Here is a 24,251-nt window from a genome sequence, read left to right as displayed (position 1 = left end):
TACATTGGCGACCACCGTTTTGAACCAGAGACATATCGGACACATGGAGTTTTGTAACTATTTGGTTATAAGTACAATTCGGTCACATATACGGGGAACAGCCTTTGTATCGAAGTATACAATACTAGTAACAAATTTAACTTCAGTTAAGGAAACTTCACAATTTCATTTGATTAAAATAAAAATAAATTTAAAGGAAAAAGAAAAAATCTTTATTCAAAAATACTTACTTGCTATGAGATTAGCCATGGTACCACTTGGCACAAATAAAGCGGCTTCTTTCCCAAGTAATGTAGCTGCCTTCCTTTCCAGTTCTGGAACAGAAAAATTAACTGAATTAATTTATTGGTTGGAGATCAAAGTCTCTTTTCAGAACCAAGGCTAAATGAGAAGGCATTTATTGCTTGAAGTCAAATCAGACCCTTCACTTGGTTTTGTATCCCAGGCTAATTACCTGCATTGGAGATCAAGCTCAAGACCACGGGGAGGGAGAGCATACGCGTTAATTAATGACCCACAATACAGAATAAAAATGAACTTCTTAATGATATAGAAAGAGTGAAAAAATGCAGGACTGAACTGAGAATCAAACCCGGGTCTTCGCCTTACCGTGCTGATGCATTAAGCACTATGCTACGACGTTGTCTCCAGTATATAGTGGTTAATGCAGCCAATCGAGCCCTGATTAAATCCATTAATAAAAGAATGTACCGATAGGATGCACAGAAATTGTGAAAATGTATGGTTTTTCATACTGCCAGCAGGAAGTAATTGAGTTTCCACATATTAGACATACATAGACTCTAGCAAACACTTGATTGGGACGATTTAATGTCATTCATCCTTTGTTATCAGCTTCGAAGTCAGGTCTGTTGTGTAACACGTGAATGAGTGTATTTTACTATTTTATATTTACTTTATAAATAAGTACAGTATAATTAAATCTATGCGGAAAATGTAAGCATAGTATAGCTTATTTTTACTCAAATGTAATTCTTGTCCTTTGCAAAGACATTCGTAATATTGTATTTTGAAAATGTAATGTGATGTTTCTTATTCTTTATTAACTTTATTGTTGGTATTAGTATATTGTAAGTAAGAAATACGTTCCAATTCAACAAAATATAATAACAACAAACATATAACAATACATTTATCCTACTGGCAGAACGTTTTTGTCCTAGGAGGGCTAAGGACAATTGCCTGGACATTTATATTTATGGAAGCAAGGGGCCATAAGTTTATATGTGTGACTGGTTCTTTAAGACGAGGATTTTTCTCTTGAGTTTCTATAATCGACCGAATAACTTATTTCCAGTTTTACTACGAGATTTTTTCTCCTCGCTCACAATTCTCTGCAATGTTCGTAAACTCCCACCACTCTCACTATTTTTCTTGAACAATTATAATCAATGGAGTGGGAAATAAATAGTAACTAATAACCTACTTATAGAAGCTACAGGGTACATATTCATAAGAAAAGTGGCTCAATTTGTGCCTTTGTATTTGTTACTTTAATTGAATGTTTTCTTTCTCCCTGAGAACGTCATCACTATCTTTTTGTTACTGTATCGCTGGATCCTTACTTTTCCTATTGTAAGTTTTCTTTTCTTTAAAGAACAATTAGTGCAAAGTACTCAGTGACTTAATTTCGATTTTTGATTTCCTTTAGTAACTGTCCCTGTATTTTCAGTCAATTCAGTGTTTTTACTAAAACACTGTTCATAATAATAATATACGGAATTCCACAATACGTGTCTTTAATTTATGCTCTATGTGCTTCTCTTTAAATTTATTTTTGGTTGTTGTAAATATTTATTCCAATGGAAGATTTAACACTTCGCAAATTTTATAAATTTGAAGACTAAGCTGTTGAACACTTATTTTGACTTGTATAGTTTGTTAACGAAATTTCTGAAAGCTCGTTCCTTTTGTTGGCATCAGGTGTGAATTTGGAAATAATTTTCAATTGACAATTCTGCTCCAAGTAAGGCCAATGTGCCTTAATCAAATTTTTGAAGTAACGTAAATATTCTCAGAAAATATCTGTTAAGATCCTGTTTAGGTTCCTTAATAAAACTGCTTACTTCCTCAACGGTAAAGTTGTGTAAACTGGAAAACGATATGTAACAAAAATATAAATAACGTAATAAAATATCAATAAATATTGTCCATTAATTTTATGTTTTACTTGAGATGTTGATTATATTGTTCCATCTGTGATCTAGGTTGCCGTTATCTAAGTTGAGTTTAGGTCCTTTGGTCCTGATGAAAAATTACTAAAACTTTCTTTCTGCAGTATTGAAACATGGGTACAAAACCGTGGTGTGTACTCTATGTTACGTCCTCTATCCTGTAGAGGTTTCGAGAGGCCAAAAGCGGGAGGTTCTTCTCCCTTAGTGTCCCTGATACACTCTTTAACTCTGGTTGAAGTGTTTATCCTTGTCATACCAATACAGGATTCATTACATTCGCACGAAACATTGTAGATCCCTGAAGAAACCAATTTATCCTTGAAAACATTTTTAAACCTTCATAAGGAACTTTCGAAAGTGGTACCGACCTGTCAGAAATGTCTAGCCAGAGGGTTAAGGAAACCCATGGTAGAAATAAGACAAGGTAAGTCCATCAGCGGACGCGTTTTCGTTCTACTCGCGCATTAACGTCATCTTCGACATACACTCGGGCGGGAGTTACGCTGTCGTCTGCTTGCTGTCGTATACTCTCTTTCGAATCTGATGTGAAATTACAGTTTTCTCCATATTTTTAGATATTTATTTGCTATTTCTAATTTAGATGTCTATTATATTACGGGAATTTTATGTCGGCTTGGGAATATATTTTATTTTTAAAAAATGCAAATAAAAAAGTCTATTTAGACAAGTTTCCTCACCACCCTAGAGGTATTGTCCATAGTGCGTTTTTTTTTTTTTTTCCCTCTTAAGTGGTATCCCCAGTAGGCCTAATCCACTTGCATTTGCCAATCCAAATTTCTGAACTGAACTTTTAATTCCCTCACTTCACTTTTTTTTTTTTTTTTTTTTTTTAATGTTCTTTTGGAGGAAAAGCTTTTCAGTTGGTTATTTAGTTCATTTATCCTTATATATATTCTAAGTCGCATAAAGTACGTTAAAACCTCCAGTGCACATTTGTTATCAAATTCATTTTTTATGATACTTGTTAGTTTTTTAATGATGCCCTTTTCTTTGCGAATAAATTCTCCATGGTAATCAAGAAAATATTTCTTGGCTACTTTTATTGTGTCTAGAAGTTCCTTTGATGGAAATGACAGTCGTCCTCTAGAAATAAATTGTGTCCAGTTACATTGCAGTCCTTGAAGAGGTTCTTTGACAGAGAGCTCTGGATATTTGATTTTAAATTTGAAAGCTACTCGCCCAGCTATAAATTCAAGACTTTGTTCTTCAAGGTCATGCGTATTAAATGAACACATTTGATCTTCATTTTCGCTTTCATCATCTGGCAAAAAATGCTTCAACAGGTGTACTGTTGTACATAATTCCTCTTGCAGTGCGGAATTTTTCAAGTATACATCTTCAGTTAATGCAGATGTTATTGTTTCCTGCTGCGTAAAAGATTCTTCACTGGCTTTGACATTTTTACCATGGGTGAATAAAGCAGCAGAATGCTTTCCCATTATATACCGCCTTAATCTGTACTTAAATCCTTGAGAATCCGAATGGTCATTACTTGAACCCATGCCTCTGATATAAGAAAAAAAAGTTTTCTAAGCAATCTTGATTTAATTTCCTTGTCACGAGGAACTTTACTCCAAACTTTTCATTCACAAATTTAAATAAAGAAATTAAAGATTCACAATTTACTTGAAATCCGATCTGAAAAGGCAGTTTTTGTTTATTTCCGTCCATACAGCTACTGACATCGTTTAAGTTTGATATTTGCACTTCGTTCATCGTAAATGCATTTCGTACACCATTTTTGTTATACAGCGTAGATGAATTAAAAATGTCGAACCAGTCGTTCACAAGCTGTATAAAGTCGACAATCGGAGTGACATCATACGGTAACATTTTATTATCTCTGCAAAACATCAGTGCTTTAGCTACAGTATTTGATAACAATTGTGCAGCAAGCTTCACATTTTGCCTTTTAAAATTTATAACTTGTAAGTGTTTATGGGTAATATTGTATGCGATCTTTAGTCTTCGTGATAAGTTAATTAACCTCTCCACTTTTTTTATTTTATTTATTTATTTTATTATTATTATTATTATTATTATTATTATTTTTTATTTTTTTTACTAATTTCCTTATCTGCAAGAGAAAATCCCTTATCTACAAAATGGTTTCTTACTAGTTTTAGCAAGTGGGGTGCATCTGCGAAAATAAATATTTCTCGTGATTTATCACACGGGTTTTTTGTACGTTTTGTTCTCGTTAGTTATCCCCAGTTGTTTCCATAAAGAACGGTTTGTGCATCCTAAATCACTCACTTGTGCAACTACTTTATAGCCATTGTTTTCCAGTGCTTCTATTAGTGATTTCAAGGTCGACTTAGTCATTGACTTGTCATAATCAAAGTAAATTAATTGCATCCACTTCCCATACAATCCTCTAGCCATTATTATTTGCACGAATTGATGTGGACCCATTGTTTCATGTTTTTTGTCAAAAGAAACAAGTCCACTTATTTTCATCTCGTCAAACGATACGACAGTCAACTTTTCTAATTCTGTCATTGTTTCTTCCTTTGCCTTCACTAGTGCAAGAACTTGACGCAATAGTCCCATATCAATATCCAATTTACCTACCCACCTCCTTAAAGTCGATACCGATGGTAGAGGGTAATTAAGAACATTACGTAAGTAGCGATATGGTTTAGGACTAACATATTTCAAACAAACTGACCGAGCAATGGCCTCTGTGCTCCAAAGAATTCGTTCATCTTTCTTTAGAATACATTGTACTTGCCCTGGCGTAAAATACTTCGACAATATATTCATTACTTTTGGAAATGATTTCCTTGCTCATACTATTCCTCAGTGAATGTAGCTCTTCTTTCATTGCTAACGTTTCTTTGTGAATTTCCCTGTTTTTTATGAGCAAATTCTCTCTCTCTTTTTCTAAATCTTTGATTCTGTTCTGTAGCTTTTCTATATCGGTCGGCATTCTGCAATCCAGATGCTCATTTTTTTCTGATACATCAGCCGATGTGAAAGGAGATGGATCTTTCTCCTTCAAGATATTATGAACCATTTTACGATTCTCTCTTTTCTTCAGTCGTATATTTCTGTCACTCCTCTGGTCTCCATCATTGCTAATACTACGTGGAAGATGTAAAGTAGGAACAGTATCTCTCTTCAATTTTCTACTTTTAACAGGAGAATAATTAAGCAATTTTTCCTGTATACTTTTGTATTTTGACTCTTCATCAAAATGAACGGAGCAAATGACGGCTAAAATGTAAATGGGAAAGGACGGACTTTACTTTTTTCTTTTCCCTGGTTCATCTACATAAATAATACTATTTTTTAAAAAAATGAAACATGTAACATTAAATGAGGGTGTTTAAGACAAATTATGCATAACAAGCCTCAGCTATGAAAATATTCGAATATATTGTCTTCTATCATCAGAAAATAAAGTTGACACGAAAGAATAAAAAATTATATGAATTTAAATATAAATTTTCATTTCAAATGTGTCCTTTTATAAACCACTACTGAATTGAAGAAAATAATCACATATGAACTGCAGTTACGTGATTAAATTATAGCTTCAGAAACCAATATCCAGAAACATGCGAAGTCTCTCATGGATATTTTTTATTGTATAACAAGCCTTTGGCTACCTGAGGACTTCGCCCCATACACTCACATCTGCTTAGCCTACGACCTCGCATTTCTCGCATCCCTAAGCAGGGGCGTCATTTCAGACTTCTTGAAGGGGCAAGAGCAAAACCGACATAAAATTTTCACGTTTTGTACTAGTATATTAGTAGACAATCGATTAAAGTATATGTATTCCTCAAAATCTTGGGGCGGGCAATTGCTCTCTCCTGCCCCCCTAAATGACGCCCCTGTTCCTAAGATCTCTAATCCTAAGGAATTTCGAGATATGGGTATCTTGTTACAACAATTGCGACCTTTTACTTTTTTCTTTCTGCCTTTTTTTTCAAGAGAAATATAAAAAACACTAAAATGCGTCTTTAATTATCATGTCTCTACTCGTAAGGGATTTTCGAGATATGGTTATTTTATTTTACCAATTACAACCCCTACATTTTTCTTTTCTAAGGGAACATTAAAAACACTACAATATGTCTTTAATTATTTTAAATTAAAAATCAAAACACGAATTTTCATGCCATTATCCTTAGGAAATTTCGAGATGTGGCCATCTTATTTTAACAATTGCAACTCTGACTCTTTCTTTCTATCCCCTTTCTTTCTTCCATCGTAAGGAAAGTATCGAGAAAGCTGAAACATGTCTTTAATTATTTTAAATAAAGAATCTAACTACCAAATTTCATGTTTTTAGCCTTAGCGATTTTCGAGATATGGCCATTCAATTATAACAACTGTATCATCCTTTTTTTCTTTCCTTCTAGGGAGAATATCAAAACATGCTTAAACACATAGCTAATTATTTAAAATGAGAAGTCGAAATACCGAATTTCATGCCTCTAACTTTAAGAGATTTCGAGATATGGACATCTTATATAATAATTGTAATTTCCACCTCTTTCTCATTCGCACTCCTTTTTCTTTCCATCTAGGCCACATATCACAAAACACTGATTTTAAAATGAGAAGTCCATATACCAAATTTCATGTTTCTAGCATTAAGAGATTCCAAGATATGTCAACCGTAGCTGACAAAATTACGTCCCTATTTTTCTTCTCCTTTTCGAATCGCAGGAGCAGCGGGTTCATATTCCACCTGTTATATATACTGCATACTTGAATCTCTATGTAAGCAGCAAATTAATTCAGTTATAAACCAAATTTCGGTACGCTCAAGATAAATTCTCTGTTACTTATAAAAGAATTTGTATGAACTTTAAATTTTAGGTTTAATCACAGAGAAAAGTATTATAATGGGGGCAGGTTTGTGATAAAAAGCTTTTGGACAAGGTGGGCCCGCGACGCTTTGTCATTGCCTTCAATCGGTTGGTGATGACGTCCTAAGAATAGGAATTACAATGTAAAGCAGGTTCCAAACTGTGAATCGAGCTCGGGATTCCTTGGTTAGAAGACGACAAACTTAACCACCAGGATGAACATCAAAAATTATGCTGTGCTGATTTCTTTGGAACAAAATTTTAATTAACAAACGTAAAAGTATATAACCCACTATTCTTCGAATTAATTTTATCTTTCCTCTTGCAAGCAGATATCCACAATTTCTGTAAATCCTCCTGGTTTGAAACTGAATACAATTTGGCATTCTCTTCTCCAACTTTTCTATTTCGTGTGTTCGCTGTACAGCCATACACAGCGCAAGAGGGCATTGTTAAAGTTTTAAAAGTCAATGTAAGAAGTACAGATGAATTCTATTTACACAAGATGCACAGCACGAAATACACAACAATATTTACACACAGAAAATGTCATACGCAACAGTGTATAACAAACTAACCAATACTTTGTCCAAATCCAAGAAGGTTTTCTTATCTTTGTACACGATCAAACAATCGTAACCGTATCCAAAGTATCTAAGGAATTTATATTTCTACTTTTCTTTTCGAGATGAACTATAACTATATTGGCAAGCAGACGAGAGAATGCGAAGACATTTTTGCTTGCAGATATGTTGTTCAAATTGGAAATAACTATTATCTAGGCATTGTTCAAAGAGTTTGGTAACATTGTAGATGATGAAATCGGATATCTTGCTTTCTCTTAGTTTCATGACTAAATTGATTGGTATTGAATATACAGGGTGGCGCACGAAATGTCATACCATTTGTTTTGTTTATTACACATGAAATATTATACGAGGGCAAGTCAAAAATTATCTACACTTTTCATTCTACAGTTTATTTACATGAAGATAGGGTTATACTATGCACATCATTTTTCTACGTAATCTCCCTCCTTATCAATGCACTTGACCCAATGATCAACGAGCTTACGTATTTCCTCTAAATAAAAGGTTTTCGGTTGGTCGTGAAGCCACTTTTGTACCGCATTTTGCACACCTAAATCTGAGGCAAACCGATCTCGTCGTGGATGATTTCATGGGCAGAGCCATGACTGATGTTCAAAGTAGATGCTACCTCATCGATAGTGATTCGCCTATTCGCCAGAACCATCTCTCGAGCTTACTGAATGTTGTCATCTGTAGTGGATATTGATGGCCGTCCTGCTCCCTCTTCTGGCACCACTTTTAAACTTCTCGAGCCACAAAAGCACAGTTTTACGTGATAGTGCACTTCTCCCATATTGCGATGATAGTCTGCGATGAATGTCTGACCCTTTGACACACTCCTACCAGAGGAATCGGATCACTGCTCCTTGTTCCTCTTTGGTGCAAACTTCTAATGGAGCAGCCATGATATATCTGCAACAGAAGGAAGAAAAACGGAGGAATTAAGATCACAATTTTACAGCATTACCACAACAGTTTAACAATAAAATATGCGAGGACAGAAGACAAAATGCGCAATGTAAGAAAAGTTATGATAAAAGTGTAGATAATTTTTGACTCGCCCTCCTAAATGGAATGTTGAAAATTAGTATTCGTATGCTTTGGTTTATGGAAAAATCCGCTAGATGTCACGAGAAGTTAGTATCGAATATTAACTTGGCGCCAAACAGCAGTTTTCCAGATGGCGCATGAAAGCAGATTGAGAGTTGAACAGAAGGTGAAAGTTATATATATTTTTTTAACAGAAATGAGTAGTTTTGTAGCGACACAAAGATGTTTTCGTGCACACTTTCGTACAAAATGGGTTCCATGTAAACAAACTATTCAGAGATTGTATCGTCAATTTGAAACAACTAGCTCTGTGGTGGAGAAAAATCGACGGCGCGAACCAAGCGTCCGCACCCCTGAAAACATTCCTTGATAAGGACATGTTGGAAAATAGATTTATTCCAGAACTCTTGTCAACAGGTCTCCCACTACAAACTTAATACTTCATGCAAGACAGAACCCGCGCACACACTGCAAATGTTGTTCTTGATTACTCGTATGACATGTTTGATGGGCGGGTAATGTCTGATCGGTTTCCTGACCGTCACCAAGGTGGGAGCCAGTGGCCCCCGCATAACCCTGACATCAATCCTTGTGATTTCTTCTTGTGGGACTACTTGGAAGATAATGTCTTCACAAGAAAGCCTACAAGTGCATCTCAACTTAAGGCTCTCACTATCCAGTTGTGCAGTCTAATTTCGGAAGACTTGTGCAGGAAGGTTGTGACAAATGTAAAGGTTTACTTGCAAGAGGTTGTGAAACAAAATGGCGATCACATTGAACACATACTACATTGAACTAAATTTCCATGCTTATACAATTAATTCTGAACTAATTTTGTAATATCTTGATGATACATACATGTGTAATGAACAAAACAAATGGTACAATATTTCGTGCACCACCCTATATATGTGACGTACAACGAAGCTAGGTGTAAATTATCTAATTAACTAGTGGTCTGATGTCTGCAATGAGTTCTGTATCATTTTTGATTGATGCTGAAAACTTGTGGTGTCGGAATCAAAACCCCATCCTTTTCCAAAATTCAAAATCCGCTCAATCTAGTTATTAAAAAAGTAAACACCGCTTGCGGAGATCCTTGGATCATTAACAAATCACAGCCAAATTTCTTAAAGTAAACGACCCACCATTACCGTTCACTTTTGGCCTACCGAAAATTAACAAAGAAAATGTTCCTTTCGGACGGATAAATCTCAGGCAAAAGAATTTTCCAACTTACAAATTGACTAAGTGGCTAACATCTTTGATTTCTGACAATATTACAAGTTTTAAACACTCCATTAAGAACGTATGGAATTCATACGCAAACAGACAATACTATTGGAATCAATTTTTCGGTAAAATCTAGTACCACTTTCGAAAGTTTTTTGAAAGAGACGCTAAACTCAAACCCAAAAGTTTATCTACTTAGAAACAAACTAACAAACAAAAAAAGGATGAATGTCTTTTTTTTTTTTCAATACTTTGTGCGAATGTAGTGAATCTTATATTGATATGACCAAGAGGAATACTTCAACCAGGGATAAAGAGCATATCAGAGACACTAAGGGAGAATCTTCCACTTCCGGCGTCTCGAAACATATACAGGACACTGGGCATAACATACAGCGGAACTAGGTTTTATACCCATGTTCCAATAATACAGAAAAAAATGTTTTTGAGTTGGTGTTTTTTTTTTTTTTTTTTTTTTTTTTTTTTTTTTTTTTTTTTTTTTTATCAAGACCAGGATTTAACTTAGATTACGACAACCTAGATTACAGATGGAACAATACAGTCAACATTTGAAGTAGAACATAAAATAACATGGACAGTTTTAATTGATATTTTATTACATTAATTATATTTTTGTTACAGATCATTTCGAGTTTACACAACTTCACAGCTGAGGAAATTAGCAGTTTTATTAAAGTGACAAAATAAAATCTTACCAGGTGTTTTCTGAGGATATTTACATTACTTCAAGAATTGGATCTCGATACGTTGGGCTCACTTGTGACAAATGTAAGGGTTCTCAACAAAGAGTTGAATTGTCAATTAAAAATTATTTCACGAATTCACACCTGATAAAACAAAATGTAGAACTACAAGCTTTCTGAAGAAATCTCATAGACAAATTACACAAGCCAAAGTAAGTGTTCAACCATCTTAGTACTAACATTCACAGAATTTGCGAAGTGTTAAATCTGCCAGTGGAATAAATGTTTACAGGAGTCAAAAATAAAAATGAAATGAAATCTTCCGTGGGAAGTTTTACGTCCCACGGTTATGGCGATTAGACTCAAGGAGACGGCGATGATGAGAAATGAATGAAATGGTGGAATGAAGAAAGTGGGAGGAAACGGGAGAACCCCGAGAAAATCAACGAGCACGATGTTTGTCCACCACAAAGAAGAGTCAAAACTAAATTGAGGGACAACCACAAAGACCACAAGTCAAAGACATATTGTGGAATTCCGCATAAATTATTAATGTGAATAGTGTTTCTCTAAAAATAGTTAATTGACGAGAAATAGAGGGACAGTTAGCAAGGGCAATCAAAAATCGAAATTAAACCACTGAATATTTTGTACTAATTGTTCTTTAAAGAAAACAAAACTTACAACAGGAAATGTGGAAGTAAGGTAATATTCAATTTTTTTTCTCAGTAACTAATTAATCTATTTTCTAAGTCCAAAACAAAAATACGAACATTCTGTCACTTTTTTAAGAGTATGGTACGGACACAAGTTTTAATATACAAACTGTCCGTACAAAATACGGATGTCTGGCAACCCTAAGAAAAACGCACCTTACTGGAATAACCAATTCTTTGCATCTTTGGTGTCTGTTTTATTTTTGAGATAAGTGTAGGCGTTGTACATTCATAGTAGACCAAATTCTTGGCCTAGTTGTACAGTCACTAGCAAAGGTAGACACTTCGACCTTATTAATTTTAATAGATTCCAAAAGAATGGATCAACTCGACTTTTCCTTTCTTTCTCTTTTATTTCAAGTAGAGAAAGTGTAATTATCAATTAATGAAAGAAAATAACATTTATATTAAACTTACTTTCCTTCATATTTCTTTAAAACTGGTAGATAAATTGTAGTTTCTGGATATTTCGAGAAACAACTAGGTTTTTCAATGAGAAAAAGCAGAAAGGCTATTACTCACCGCAAAAAATATGTAGCAGAATTTTCTTCTATATGCAACAGGTAGCGCTTTCGGAAGATGCAACTTCCTTCTTCAGCCTGTGGTAGACTTCAAAAAGGATAGAAAAAACATGAAGGAAAGTTAAAAAATGGTGAAACGAGCACGTTCGTACCTCAAAATCCGCAACAGTTCTCTGGTCTAGCAACGCATCTTAGAGATTGTAACCATCATATCGTGGAATCATGTTTAATTGAAAAATCAAAAACAGTAACGAACGAAAAATTAAAGAACCATATTACATTCACAAAGAAAGGCTCTCACTTAACCTAGACAGAGGAAAAATAAATATTATTTGGAGTAATCTTTTCACTACAAACTTTCACCATTTGAAAAGCAAGAACAGAAAACAGTGAACAGCAGTGTACAATGTCAGACAGTTTCTATTCCCGTGTGTTTTAATGTTTGACAGAAGATTTGTTTTTTACGAATCCTAACTTTTAACCTTCCTTCCTTTTTTTTTTTTTTTTTTTTTTTTTTTTTTTTTTTTTTTTAAATCCTTTTTGAAGTCTACCACAGGCTGAAGAAGAAGTTGCATCTTCCGAAAGCGCTACCTGTTGTATGTAGAAGAAAATCTGCTACATATTTTCTGCTTTTTCTCATGGAATATAATCGCCGCTCGCAATATTGTGATAACTAGGTTTTTCTTTTTCCAACTGACAACACTTCACTTCTACTTACTCAAGTGCTCGTAATTTCTTACATTTTTCTATCTACGTAGAACATCTTATAGAAGTTACCGGACATTACTAAAGTTTATAAATTCGTTTTGAAGTCACTGACAAAACAATCTACAGGGAATATTTGAATTTCTGTTGGGGAGTATATAATTAAAAAAAAGTAAATACACCACCCGCTTCAGATTTTATATATGTAAAAAGTTATTATTATTACCAATTGTTGTTGGATCTTCCCGGAACACATCGTCACCAACTTCTGCTTCATACATCGCCTTCCTCATCAATTCTGTAGGCTTTGTAAGTGTGTCGCTTCGTAAGTCTACTATTCTTGCCTGAAAAAAGAAGCCCTGTATTTACCACCCATCTTTACATAGAATTCTTCTTTCATTATCCTAGAACAGCGGTGTACAACCTTTAGCAATTGTCGATCGCATAAAGGTAAAAGGTTTCGCAAGTCGTAGTTCTTTATTAATCTAGGTATTTTAAGACACTGTAATATACGTACACGCTAACATACCATTGTAGCAAATCATACCAACTTTATCCACCACTGAAAAGGCTTTTTATTCAACTTAGGGCAGTTTGACTATTATGTTCTCGCGATCCGTAAAAAAAAAACGAACATAAAACCTGATATTTCTTGTAGTAATGCCAGACATAGCCGTAGGTAAAATGTCAAGAAAAAGACAAGACGTGAAGGTTACAACAGGAAGCTCTGTATGCACAGCGGAGTGTCTGAACTGTGTGTAGATTGTATGTCTGACAAATGGAAGGTTGAGCAGCAAAGTGCTAAGCAGATTATTGAACTATAGAATTTTGATCAGTGTATATTTTGTACTTCTTGTGCTTTAATTAAATTCTAATTAAAGAATCACAATTTTTACGAGGTATGTTTTTTGTTTAAGTAAGTGCAGTTTTGAAATTCGGCCGCTGGAGCGTTGCAATCGGCATCCCGCGCATGCGTACTGTGTATATGCATCTGTTAGCAAGCCCAAGACGCCATTACGGAAACATTCGATCATTATTTACGTTTGTTTGGAGTAGTTAAAATGCCTCCACTGACTGAGAATCCCGCCGATTGAGAAATACGCGCTGTAATTCGTTTTCTTAGTGATAGAGGCGTGAAGTACACAGAAAACATTATGAGCAATGGAATAGTAAGGAAATGGGTTAAAGCTTTTAGAGATGACAACACGAATGTTCATGATGAGGACTGTGAGGACATCCTGTCATCACCGAGGACTTGATGAAGAAAGTTGAAAAACTGAAAGAGAACAGACGCATTAGGATTATGTCGTTATCTGACAAGTTTCTTCAGGTTTAAAAAAAACAGACTGGTCAGCGCCACGACAATGATGATGAGGTCAAAACGTCTGTGTTGCAGTGGTTGTCAAATCGGGTGGCAGACTTCTATGAGGATGGTATTCAAAAGCTTGTTGTACGGTACAATAAGTGCCTTAATATTAGCAGAAACTAAAGGAACAGGCTTTCATATAACAATAAAATTGTTATGAAAAGTATATTTCTTTAAAAAAAAATAAATAAATCAAAACGGCACTTACTTAAAAAACACGCCTCGTATTTATTAAGTAGCTTTGTTCTATATTTACCTAGATGTATGTGTTTTAATGAAAAACGATTCTTGAATCTCTCTTTCAATGCTCATTAGTATAATTATTATTGTTGTTATTAACTAGTAAAAGTGAAGCATACTAGTTTGTTTATGTGTTTATAGGAGTTTGACGTCCTTTTTCAACATCAAGTCTATATGAGGCGTGGACCTACAAGTTTAAGGGGGAATCCGAATGCATTGAAATTTCAGTGCTCTTCCACCGGAAATCGAACCTAAGATCACATGAACCGGAGTCGCGCGAGCTGACCACTAGACCAGCGGGAAGGGGCGTGACCCAATTCGTGTCCGTTTTCTGCAATGTTTAGATAAGCCACAAATAACTTTTTTTTTTTTTTTTTCATCTATAAAGCGTTTTTCCTCATTATTTCAATATTACGTTAGGATAGTTATATAAATTTAACCGCAGTTGCATATATCATTGTACACCCCTGAAGAGTAGTCAGCTTCCACTAAGTATGTAGCTCTCTTGTCTAATAAGTGATTGGGTCATGTTTTTTGAGGAAACGGGGAACATATTAAAATAGTATTTGTACATGAGATGACCAGTTTACCTGGAGACATCAAAGTAAGGCAGGTAGCTTAATTTTGGTGCAAGTGAACTTCCCCTGATATTCTAATTTGGTCTTCGCTTCGCTTCGCTTTAACAGAAAGTAATCATTCCTGTAAAGTATGCTCTGTTACGTAAATAACATATCGCACACCCGGTGGAAGTGTATTACATCTCAAAAAATGGAAATTTTGAGTTATCATCGCTCAAAAGAGAATAGAAAGAGATAGGAGCGAGCTCTATCTGGTAGTATTTTCGCAGAAACATAACTAAATAAATTTATTAACCAGTACCAATGGCAGAAATACCAGTATTCCAAGGAGAGATTTTGGTAAAATAACAAACTTTAAAAGTCATGTTCCCATAAATGCGTATTTTTTACTTGTAACAACCTTCCACCGGGTGTACGATATATTTAAGACAACAGTCAAAAAGTTTCTTGTAAGCATCAATATTTTTCAAATTACTGTCCTGGTTCAACAAATCATTTCCATGTTTATTAACAGAAATGAAGAAACTACCGCTCAAATCACCTCACATCTTTCACTCCTAACTTGAACTTCTTCAAATTATGAAATGAAATGGAGTCTTTTGGGTTTTACGTCGCACGATTATACCGGCTATGCTAAAGGAAACGGTGATGATGAGAAATGAATGAAATGAAGGGAGGAAACGGGAGAACCCTGTGAATCAACTTTAGATTGGACACATTGGATTATTTCGTTATCCTCCAAGCTCACCGAGAAATGTTGCACTATTACCACCAAAAGATAAAGATTCGATGTGGAAAACGGATTGAATTCTATATAATGTAAGGGGCCGCGGTGGCTCAGTGGCACAGTCATTACCTCTGATGCGTGGGGTCCGTGGTTCGATTCCAGCTCGCGCCAAGTGAACCTTGTAATGGACAAACACCATGTGTGTGGGTTTCCTAGGGGTTCTCCTGTTTCCTCCCACTTTCTTCATTCCATCATTTCATTCATTTCTCATCATCACCGTCTTCTTCTCCTCTTTTTTCCTCTTCTCTCTCTCTCTCTTTCTCTCTCTCTCTCTCTGTCTCCTTTAGCCTAGATAGCATAACCGTAGGACATAGAACTCAAAGATTTCATTCTGTATATAAAGCATTTTGACGAGTATCACACAAAAAACTGAATGACTTGATACCCTGGAATTGTAAGTACTTTAAAAAATATATTTAAAAATGTTTTAGTTTAGATTTACCACATGCAACAACTTCTACTGCTTAAATGACCAGTGATGTAAGAAAATATACATGTGTAAAGAAGCACGGCAATCTATACTTAAAGATACAATGAAGTTTGAAAAATAAAACAGAGTAAAATATTTAGCTGCAAGCTCCAAATTCAGAAGTTCAAAGAAGGTGCGTATACACTTTAACAAAGCAACCAACCACCAAACTAACTAAAGAAGTAAATAAATAAATAAATAAATAAATAAAATAATTTAAATATTTCGTAAAGAAAATTATACATTCTTACCATTTTTGAAGTTGTTTTCGCCTCAGTTGCTGAACTATAATAAGAACGATAAAATTGCTTTTGTTCAATGTGAGTCGACACCGCTATAGAACACAAAGTGACTGTAAGTTTCTTCACTCCAAATGAACCGTACAAATGCTTCCGCAACAAAGATAACAACATATCTCACCTGCAATTAGAGAAATCAAAGGTCAAACAGCTAACGATAAGCTCCTTTTTAAGTAACGTAAGAAAAGAAAAAAAAGTAAATATTACCATCAAGTGCCACCTCACTTGAAGAACGTCGGCTTCTCAAAGATTATTATTACATGCTATTTAATTATGTTCTTTTCAAATAAAACAATAATAACAACTGTTCCTTTTCTATTTTTCCTACCAGTGGCGTATGAAGAATTTCGTCAAGGGGGGGTTTCAAGTACCCAATTTCATTTCCCTTTAGGACAGTACAAACTCTTCTGTTTTCGTGAACTCTTGTCGAACAATTTAAAGGTTAAAGTATATAAAACATAATTATGTCTGTTGTGCTGTATGGTTGTAAAAAATGGTCACTTACTCTGACTGAGGAACACAGACTGGAAGTAGTAGAGAATAGAATCTTGAGGCACATATTCGAACCCAAAAGGGATGAGAACGGCGGAAACTTCATACGGAGGAACTGCTTAATTTATATCATTTATCTAACATTGTTAGGTTGAGTTGAGTTTATTTTGAGTTTAGCGTCCCTTTCAGCAGCGAGGCTATATGAGACGTGGACCTACTGATTAACGTGGAATCCGAACCACATGAGCTCCCGCCGGGAATCCTAACATTGTTAGGGTCATCAAGTGTAAGAGTCTCAGGCAGGCATGTCATGTAACCAGAATGGAAGAAAGTACAAACGCTTTCAATATTTTAACTAGATTCTCAATCGGGAAAACGCAATTAGGAAGACCTAGGAGCAGATGGAAAGATAATATTAGGATGGATCTCGCAGAAATACAAATACAAAGTAGAAAAGTGGATTCAGCTGGCTAAGGACAGAAGTCAATGAAAGGTTTTCTGAATGTGGCATTCAACCTCCGGGTTCGATAAGCCACATAGTTAGTTCTTTTTATTTAGGACAAGCGTAGTTTTTGTACCTGTATCTCAATATAGTAAATGTTTATTTTTCCATATTTTGATCAAGGGAGTTTTAAACACCGAAACCCTCTTTGCGTACGCCACTGTCACCTACACATTGAAACAAAACTTGGAGATAATAATTATACATAAATTACAGATGCTATTTATTATTCGAAATATTTCACTGAAATTCATTTCAAGCTTTTTTTTTTTTTTTTTTTTTTTTATCCGTAGACAAATTGCTTTAATTGAATTTCTAGGCATAACCTGAAAATTCTATTACGAGGGATGATCGAAAGAAAAGGTTACAAGGCATAAATCTTTTATATTATTCACTGTAACTTAAAGAAAATTAGTTGTAGATTAATAACATGTCTGTCTTGGTGCAGGTTTGAGACTTCGGATTCTGATTATGCATACCCAAGAAGCGGATATTAAAAATCATGACTCGTCTGAAAAATATGTCAAGAGTAGAAGTGAGGTCAGTGATGCGGTTCGTGTGGGCCAAAAACACTACACCTGCTGATTTTCGTAGACACATTGTAAAGGTATATGGGGAGGGCTAAATTTCAAAGCAACATGCAGGAAGTGGGTTGTTCGTTCAAAGAAAGATGGACACAGCGGTAGACCCAGTAAGTACTTTAACTACTGACGTTACGTTTGGAACAACTAAAGCACCCCTTCTATAGCCCTGACCTAGCCCCAGTGACTTTCATCTTTTAACCATTCTAAATCAAAAAATGCCTGGCCACCATTATCTGGCATGAGATTATTTCAAAACCATTGTTTCACGGTGGCTACGAGAACTTGACGCAGATTTCTATGCAAATGTTATAGAAAACTTAATCTGTCGTTGTGACAAAAGGTTGAACAAAAATTAATTACATCGAGTACTATTATTGAGTGCCCTCTATCATCAGGTGTGTTGATCTTCCAGCTATGTGTCACACATAAGCCATAATAGGCTTTGCAACCCTTTTTTAACGATCATTCCTCGTATTTATAATATTTAAAATCAGTAAAATTTCTCTCTCTGAATGAAGCTATTTATAAGTATACCGCGATTCTTGTCGAGGTTGACCTCATCCAAATTTAGCATTGAGTGTTTCAGATTATTTTTGCTGTTAAATTCAAGATGTAAAAAAGTGAGATCAGGCTGAGAAACTATCAGAGGTCTCTACCTTACCGTACCGGTGCGATAACCATTTGGCTCCTCTATCAGACAAAACAATTACTGTCCGAGTTGGTGCTAAGCCGGACATTATACCTGTGTTGTATTTTCTGTTGTGGTTAACAAGCTGATACGGCAAGTCAGAGATCCAGATTCGATTCACTATCTCGTCCCATTTTTTTATATTTAAATTTAAATTAATCCACTATTACGGATGTATTTTGATTGGTTAAGTTTAGCCATCCTTTTCAGAATCTATGCTATATGATACGTGGACATACTGTTTAAGGTGGAACCCGAACCATCGTAGTACGTGCAAATTTTGAGGCCTTTCCGCCGGGAATCGAACGTGGGACCAGTGAACAAAGGCGCATGCTAGTCACTAGACCAGAAGAAAGGGCTCCTACCTAAGAATAATATTGTACAAGGAAAAATCTGTTGCTTCTTTCTTTTCACATATAATACTTAATTCAAATGTTAGGAGTGTTCATTAATATAAACATTCGAATGCCCAAACACAACAAGGACTGTGGTACCTTTCATGTGATCTGGATGATTGAGAACAACCTCAAGATAGAAGTAACTCTCTAAATACTAACTTTGGTATCATGAGCATACAACAAAGAAGAACTGTATTTGACATGGTATTCCTTTATAAAACTGACTGTAATAATTATCGAGGCATTTCTCTTCTGCCAACGTTCTATAAAATCCTTTCAAATATTCTATTAGCAAGATTGACCCCATACGCAGATGAAATTATTGGAGATTATCAGTGCGGATTTAGACGAAATCTATCAACTATCGACCAAATATTCGAAAAAAAGTGGGAATACAATACCCCGGTACATCAACTATTTATTGATTTTAGAAAGCCGTACGACTCGGTTAGAAGAGAAACATTATACAACGTTCTTACAGAACTTGGAATACCGAGAAAGCTAATTAGATTAATTAAGATATGTTTAAATGAATCCCAGAGTAAAGTCCGGGTAGGAAAATTTTTGTCCACGAGCTTTCACGTCGAAAATGGCCTGAAACAAGGAGATGCGTTGTCGCCATTATTATTTAACTTCGTTCTGGAATACGCTATAAGGAAAATCAAAGATAGCAATCAGGGCCTACAGTTGAACGGTATTCACCAGGTTATGGCATATGCTGATGATGTAAATTTAATAGGTGATGGTAGGTTCATTCCAAAATAGGTTCTTATGATTCCGGGACCCGCGCCACTTTGATTTTTCTTTCTCGGTAATTAAAACGTATTTTACAGTATATATAGTTGCAAGTAAGAAGATACATAATATGAATTTTGTAATTTAAAAATACAGTATGATAATTAATTATAAAGTACTAATTTTATTTCATCACTTTCAGCCCAACAAATGAAATTCAAACAATTCGCTCCCTGGGTCTTGGTCATCAATACTACGTCTTATTCTTTGTCTTGCAGTCAAGTCTTGGTCCTGCATTTCGTAGTCTTGGTGGTCTTTCATGCTATACAAGAGCCAAGAATGCTCGCCTCATCGGTACAAATGAAGACCAAGTGTGATTTTGATTATGGTCTTTCATACTATACGGAAAGCAAGAAAATATGGTCATCGCTACTTGGTGATCACCAAAACAAGGCCAAGAGCAAGATTACTATGCACTTCGTCTTGCATATCCAATCTTTATCTTATTCTTGTATCGATATTATTGGGCTTGGTGAAGTAAAATGAAATATTCAGTTTAAGGTCCCTCGATTCTGCACCGAGGCTAAGGGATATGGTGACCATGAGAAATGAATGCAATGGTGCAATGAAGAAAGTGGGAGGAAACAGGAGAACCACGAGAAAACCCACTACACGGCGTTTCTCCACCACAAAGCCCACTTAGCACAAGCTACGATCGAACCATGGATACCATGCACCAGAGATGAATTCTCTACCACTGAGCCACCGCGGCCCCGCTTGGGCTTGGTCGTCCATATCCAATCTTTCTTTTGGCCTTGCTTAAACAACTTCTAGTTTTGTTCTCAATTCAGACTCCATATTGGCGTAGATATTAATATTACAGTCGATTGGTAAAATCAATCTTCCACATTTAAAAATTAAAGTACACACAAGTACAAAAATAAGCATTTACCATAAAAGCACTAGCTGCAAGTGTTCAAAATAGATTTATGGCTTCTATAAAATCAATTGAAAATTGCTATATTTAATTAGGCAGCTAGTGAAAAACAGCAGCTTTCGACTCCAGCCGAGTTCAAGCTCAACCTAAACTCAGTTGACCCAAGTGAACTGACCCGACTCGAGCTGACCCGATTGACACGACCCGACCCGTAATCCGACTCGAGCGACCCGACCCGACCCGTTTGAGAGCACTAATCGTCACTCATTTAAAGTGTTGTCTTGTGTCTAGTTTATTTATTCTTTATTATTTCATTTAGTGTTGTATTATTACATACAGTGTGGACCAGGGCGCAAATTTCAGTCAGACGCACTCGCCAATCCAAAAATGATGGTCACCAGTATCTTTCGCGTAGAAATTGTAAGAGCTCCCCCCCTCCCTCCCCAAGGCCTTTGGTTTGACGAAGAAAGAGATTACATCAGGGCATAAAATTTTAAAACCAGACAATTAGGTTCAGGATAATCAATTTTGAATTGGACAATTCATATACATGTTAAAAAATATCTTGCCTTCAGACTTCAGAGCTGTGTAACACTCTCTGTCTCTGCACTGAAGTACCAAGTACCAGTTGTCGATTGCAGTTTTCCGATCAAAGTTCTTAAGTGAAGGGCCATTGATGGAAATTGTCAGTAAATCATCCAGTGTGTCAGTCTTCAGTTAATTCCTTTAGGCAATCTTAACTCTGTTGTGACTGGTGAAGTCTCTCTCACATAAGCAGTACTCACAGGTAAAACTGCACAAAATGTGACAATTGCAACTCGCAATGAAGTTTCATTGTAAATATTTTTTAGTGTCTGATTCAATGTCATTCCATGTTTTCTCTCACTCAGTGACAATTATTTTCGTGCGAAACAGAAACTGCGCAGCCCTGTGTGTTTAGCCAGAAACCATTCCTACTGAACACTGGTTGCCAGCTCCAAATTTCTAGTCGCCAATGGCGACCGGAAAATTTCGCATTCTGTTTCGATATGCCCTTTTTACTTATAACCTAATAGATAAAAAGACACTGAAGCTTGTGACATGCAAATACCGACATCGCGACATTGTTTAGTGTTGCCACTAGATTAGTGTTGCCACTTTATGGCACTACAGCAGGTTATTACATATTTTAAATACACATTTTAAACGAAAACTTACAATATGAAATTTGATATTCAGTGTTAGAAACTACGGACGTTACGGTATTACAAACACCCACATTTTGATCTCCTCTATATCAGCAACTACGCAAGTGAGACAGCCGCAGATTCAAGGTACTTTAGTGTTATACAATAGTATTATACATTAATACGATATGTCATACGTCATACTAATACAATACGTCATAATATCAACGTCGTATTTGATACTTAAGTACTTCGGACATGCTTTATCCGTCCGTGTCATTTGCGTTGTTACTGCTCCAAAACCCTAGAAAATTTGGTTGCTTTGCGATAGGTACCGGTATCCTTAGTTTGCAACATTGCATAGTAAGTATAGTAGGCCTATTGTAAGTTTTTGTTTTACATGTACAGTAGATTTGTGATATGTAATATTATGACGTAGTGACATTTGAAAAAAATAATTTTAGATTGGTTGGCAATACTGTTAATCTAGCTGTATTGTAAGAACAAGGGGTCTTTTTTTTTTAAAAAAAAAAAAATCTGTTAATTCAAAGGAAGAGTAATGCTTAAGGAACTTACTTCTGTAGATGGAGAACATGAAAGTCATTTGTCAACATAGAAACAGTATTAAAAAGTACAGTTCATTACTATGCGACTGTAATGCAATATTAGCTTGGGACCACCTATCACATGGATGCGAGAACGTGTTTTCCGCCTTTATCTCCCTTTATATGCATACCGTTTGTCGCTGAAATGCCTGCTCCCTACAGAAGAATCACCATCCAGGTCTTTCAGTTTCGTCCTGTCCTAAACTGGAATCGACGCAATGCTAACTTTTAGTGATTACCTATTACAGGTTGGTGCGTGTTTTTCTCAGGCGTAATCGCTTTCATGGCCCACAAGTTTGTAGGGATATTGTTTATGGTATGTAAGCCCGTAAGTCTATACGAAGTGGTGGACAGTTGTCACGAAAATACGCCTAAAATGCATTAGGATGCAATTAGTCGCACAATCATAATTTCAGGTGGAATCCGTCAACTTTACCTGCAACAGCATGCGCCAACAAAAGAAAGAAATAAAAGTATTATGTATTTTCAACGTGAAATGTGTTTCAAAGTTATATGAATTAGTCTCCATATTCTTAATCTGTACTGCGCAAGCAATCAGACATCATACAATACAATCCTCTATATATGAATTTGAAATTACATAAAATTTAGCTTTGCACTAAAATGATATATGGTTGTTCATGCACAATTAGAACGGGAATTTATATAAAATTTGCACTGATCTAAAAATTACCAAACGTATTTTATCTGCATTTCCAATTATCCTTCAGAAGGTAACTGGACTGAAAAAACAAAGTTTTCCGTTCTTTATATTTGTTAAAAAGCCCTTCCACTACACACACAAAAACAGACGACACATTTCTTCTGGGAACAGGGTTGGATACATTTTCTGTACAAAGTTATTGCCAAGAAGTACTGAAGAGTTTCATAACCAGAATTGTTTCTAGTACAACAGACAAGGGTGGGAAAAAAGGAGGATGTTACCCCATTTGCATTTAGTTTTCTAATAAACATACAGGGTGGACCATTTAACTTGATACCACCTTTTAACATTTAAATAAATGGATTTAAAATAAACTGATATTCTGTACCATGGAAATGTGGGCAGGGTAACATTGGGTGCTGGACAAGTTTGGAACCAGAGTATGTACACTCATGTCCAAAATTATTGTCGCATGTCTATAAATATGTTGTTGTGGGAGTATGATTTGATAACGAATTCGTCCGGTACTTCTTATAATGTTAGTAAGTGTATAATCGGCAAAGACACGTATGTGGAAAATTTCATGTCAAAAGAGCAGTAAATAAGAACAATAAAACGAAAATAAACATTGTCGTCCATTTAGCAACATTTTGTTTCACTCATTCTAGTTTTAATTTTATAATTCTTTTCCTATGAAATTTACCACAAATATACATACATTTCCCGATTATACACGTAGTATCAGTATTAAAAGTACCCTGCAAAATCATTATCAAATTATATTTTCCCAAGAAGACAGTTATAGATATGAGACAAAAATTTTGGACATGAGTGTACCTCAGTAAGTTTGAATGGTCCATATCTTCTCTTGTATAGGTAAGAAATTACCAGGTTTTTGGGCCTATTTTATCTTTTTGATGAGGCTTTATTACCTTATATGATTATATGAAAAAGTATAACAGTTCATTCCCTTTCATAAGACATGGGTATATTCATGCACTTCTCTTAAATTTTGGAAGGGACATATAAAAAACACCCCTGAGATTTCAGAATTATCACAAAAATAAAATTTGGTAAATGTTCTCAAATATATACCACTGTAAATTTGAGTAGTCCATCTTATTCCCTTTTATGTGTATAAAATTACCAAAAACAAAAAAATGGAGCCTTTTCACCTAAT

The 24,251-nt window shown here is 35.3% G+C and overlaps 1 protein-coding gene across 2 annotated transcripts in view; it reads right to left on the bottom strand.

Moving 5' to 3' along the window:
• LOC145665028 (uncharacterized) overlaps positions 1 to 23,257 on the bottom strand; it is a 46,850-nt gene extending 23,593 nt beyond the window's left edge. For both annotated transcript variants that reach the window (XM_081732241.1, XM_081732242.1), the window contains exons 1-4: positions 23,102 to 23,257; positions 16,253 to 16,421; positions 12,788 to 12,905; positions 231 to 314 (exon numbers count right to left, since the gene is read on the bottom strand). In XM_081732241.1, coding sequence (XP_081588367.1) covers positions 231 to 314; positions 12,788 to 12,905; positions 16,253 to 16,414 — 364 coding nt within the window. In that variant the 5' untranslated portion in view covers positions 16,415 to 16,421; positions 23,102 to 23,257. The remainder of the gene's footprint in view (positions 1 to 230; positions 315 to 12,787; positions 12,906 to 16,252; positions 16,422 to 23,101) is intronic.
• Positions 23,258 to 24,251: the final 994 nt, after the last annotated feature.

Source organism: Thermobia domestica, chromosome 11, assembly GCF_964235325.1.
Source record: "Thermobia domestica chromosome 11, izTheDome1.hap1.1, whole genome shotgun sequence".
Taxonomy (NCBI): domain Eukaryota; kingdom Metazoa; phylum Arthropoda; class Insecta; order Zygentoma; family Lepismatidae; genus Thermobia; species Thermobia domestica.
This window is presented reverse-complemented; position numbering and strand designations above follow the sequence as displayed.